The 3,541-nt window shown below is 39.0% G+C and overlaps 1 protein-coding gene across 1 annotated transcript in view; it reads right to left on the bottom strand.

The window, feature by feature from the left end:
• The window catches only part of LOC106882341 (Y-box-binding protein 1), a 199,558-nt gene that overhangs the window by 141,203 nt on the left and 54,814 nt on the right, over window positions 1-3,541 (bottom strand). Inside the window, exon 2 of the mRNA XM_052974512.1 lies at window positions 488-661. Coding sequence (XP_052830472.1) covers window positions 488-661 — 174 coding nt within the window. The remainder of the gene's footprint in view (window positions 1-487; window positions 662-3,541) is intronic.

Genomic DNA, 3,541 nt, shown 5'->3' with positions numbered 1-3,541 from the left:
ATATATATATATATATATATATATATATATATATATATATAGATAGATAGATAGATATAGATATGGTTATATATACAGGTTTATTGCTCTCTATTTCACAGACAATCTTTAAGTAAGACCTCCACCTTTTATTTCGTTTTGCGAGATTTCTTTGCAAGAAACTTTATTTTTTTTTTCAGACATTTCACATATTCTTCTGTCTAGTTTGACACGTATTCTTATCAGTACGTTTTTTCTTTTCTTTTGAGATATTTTCATTTTTTCACTTTTTTCTTTTCACTTTTTCTTTTTTCTTTTCTCTTTTTTTTTTTTTTTCCAGAATGAAAAATTTTTCACACTGTTTTCGTTTTGATTAGGAAAACAGTTTAAGAAAATTACTTGAAACAGTGTCAAAGATTGACAGAAAAAGAATTTGGACGACAGAATCAGAAATAATTGTTGGTGCAACAAACAGTTTAATGAACGATAAAGATATACGTGTACTCACCTTCTGCAGGTATTTCCTCAGTGCTCGGGCCTGGCCGGGCTATTTCAGCGGTGCATTGTGACTTGGGCACAGACATGGATGCAGTATGTTCGTGAGGTGCTTTCTCGGGTGGCATCAGCGGTTCTCGGAGATGGGATGTTAGGTGGCGAAAACCCGCTACGCACCCGGAATTGACTGGAAATCAAAAACGGGTGTTCTATGTTGAAGTGTGTTTGTGAACAACTGTTCGTAGGTGGAGTAAATGAGACAACAGATGAAGAAGAATAAGAACAAGAAAAAGAAAAATGAGAGCGGGAGTGTGAGAGAGGGAGTGCGTGAAAGGAAGAAAGAAAAGGAAAAAATGTTAGGGTTTTGGGAAAAGCCGATAGTTACAGAAGGACTAGGAAGAGAAAAGTCGATGGAGCGCGTTTGCCGACGTTGTCCGTCCGAAGCATCGCTATAGCCGTTTACATGGTCACGATGTTTCACAGCTAATTTAAGCGGATTTCTAACAATAAAGAAGCGAATTTGTAAAGGCAATGACGCTCTCGGTGCGATCAACTTATTGTCTATCTGTGGTCAAGTCGGCTCGGCCGTTAATTACTCCGTGTGTAAGAAGGCTGCCAGGTGCGCCAGGAGACCCGGGCGACCCCTGGGGCGTCCGCGATCGTACAAAGGGGCTGGGTTCGTTACGTTGTCTCCTCTCTCAGTGTCCACACGACACCCCTTATTCTTCACCCCCACCCCAGGTGTTTGTGTTTCATCCGACACCAACTTATGCATCAGGAAGACATTATCTTCGTCTCCAGAAAGAACTAGAACCATCGATTGAAATCACAACGGTGAGTGAGGAGGAAGTGGAGACGGTGAACAATAAAAGCAAGGATAGTCAATGAAAGGAAAGCAGACGATACGAAAGGAAAGCAGACGATAGATCGCAAATGGTACGAGGGGGGAGCTGGCGACGCTGAACCGACTATTGTGTCAAATTTTAATATGTTTACTTCCGCTCCAGGTGATCCGGTGAAGAAAAAATATATAATAAAATAAACAAACAAACACACAAAAAAATGAATACGGGAAATAGGATTTCAATGAAAAAGTTTTTGATAACTTTTTTTCTTCCTTAAAAGAAAAAAAAGAAGAAAAAATCATCAAATATTTGATTAGTTTATTGAATGAGGGCCGTTAACTCGTGATGGATTAAGTCCCCTATCTAAAAAAAACAAAACAAAAATATAAAAAATAAAGAAGAGCTGGCTATGTTGCGCGGGTTGCGATATCGAGGGACGTACGACGAACGAAGTGATGGACACTCAAGAATTCTAACATAAATTAAATTTGAATAGGCGGTTAGGTAATATCGAGTCAAGGCCTAGCGTTATTGCAGCAGCCTACCACATTCACACGGTACGATGGAAGAGAGAGAGAGAGAGAGAGAGAGAGAGAGAGAGAAAGAGAAAACGGGAGAGAGAGAAAGAGGGAAGGAGTGCGGAAGTTGCAGTTATACAGCCGAAACAGCCTATCCAGCCTTGGTGCACCCTAGCGTAGATAGATAGTGGAGAAATCAGGGTGCGGCTTAGAAGCTGGGAGGAGAAGCCAATGGATGACAAGAAGGCAGAGGAGGAAAATAGGTGGGGAAATGTTTCCCCCCCTACTGTCTCACTTAGCTTAGTTTATCAATGAGTCTCAGTAGAAGTTGCGAGAGAGAGACAGAGAGACAGAGAGAGAAAGAAAGAAAAAGGAAAAGAGGAAGAATAATGGAGGAAGGAAGAAATACTGAGACAGAATGAGACGTGGTCGGTTGGAGCCAGAGAAAGAGAAGGAGTGTGTGTGTGTATGTGTGTGCGAGAGAGAGTAAGAAACATGAGCTGGAGGGGGAGGTGATAGAGTAAGACTTAGAAGGAAGAGTGATGGAGAAAGAGGGAAAAGCAGCCAGATCGCTCGGCCGGAGTTAGGGTGGTTCCGACAGACGGTTGGTAGGGTAGAAGTTGGTGAAATTAGAATCAGCCAGCTAACTTCTTACTGCTGACAGCCCCAGCAGCAGTTAAGATGGTGCACAACAGCACTCACACAGTTTTCCTTAGCCACCAGTAGAGGCAGTAGCGAGAAATGTTGGCAGTTCTGTGTAACATGCTTCTACATGTGCGACCATCAATGGCGATGTTTAGAGCGGGGCAAAAGTCGAATATTTGCACAAAGAAAAAAATTGACTTTTCAATTTCGTTCTTGCTTTCTCCCTCCTTAAAAAAAAAAATCCAACCAAAATATAATTAATGATTTAATTGACACTGTACATGTGTGCATATATTTGTTGATGTCTCGACTTTATTTTCCATAAACATCCCGTTTACGAAAATAAATAAAGCATAAATAAAAAAAATCTTGGTCACATGGCGCTGTTAGCTGATGTAAACAAACAAACCGATAGCGATTTCTCTACGCGGTCACGTTTATTTGCTAGAAAAACCAGGCAAAAGTCATTCTCGAACCATTACCGTATAGTTTACAAAGTAGAATAGGACATTCCAAAACGATGGGATGGTCATGGCTTGAGTGCCTTTGAGCGGTGAGGGCGAACTTGAGATGTAGTAACCGTAACAAGATGAACGAAATCTTACGAGCATATATATATGTGTGTGTTGAGATAAATAAATAAATAAAATAGATAGATAGATAGATAGATAGATAGATAGATAGATAGATAGATAGATAGATAGATAGATAGATATGTTTACCATTTATATTTAGCCTCGCTTCACAAACGCAATGTTTATGGAACGTACGTATGGAAATTTTGTTTACAATTTATTCAAACACGGCACATACATGCTATCTCGGTACTTTAGTTAAAGTACACTACACACATGTACTTTAAAACGATAATAATAATAATAATAATAATAATCTACATAACATCTCCAAAAGGATCGAATATTTTTTTTCTCTTTTCTCTTTCCATTTTCTTAAATCACTATTTATATTTTAATTTCATGTTCAAGATAGCAATGTCAAAGTAAACAAACAAGACATACATACATACATACATATATACATACATACATATATATATAT

The sequence above is a fragment of the Octopus bimaculoides genome, chromosome 18, assembly GCF_001194135.2.
Source record: "Octopus bimaculoides isolate UCB-OBI-ISO-001 chromosome 18, ASM119413v2, whole genome shotgun sequence".
Taxonomy (NCBI): Eukaryota; Metazoa; Mollusca; class Cephalopoda; order Octopoda; family Octopodidae; genus Octopus; species Octopus bimaculoides.
This window is presented reverse-complemented; position numbering and strand designations above follow the sequence as displayed.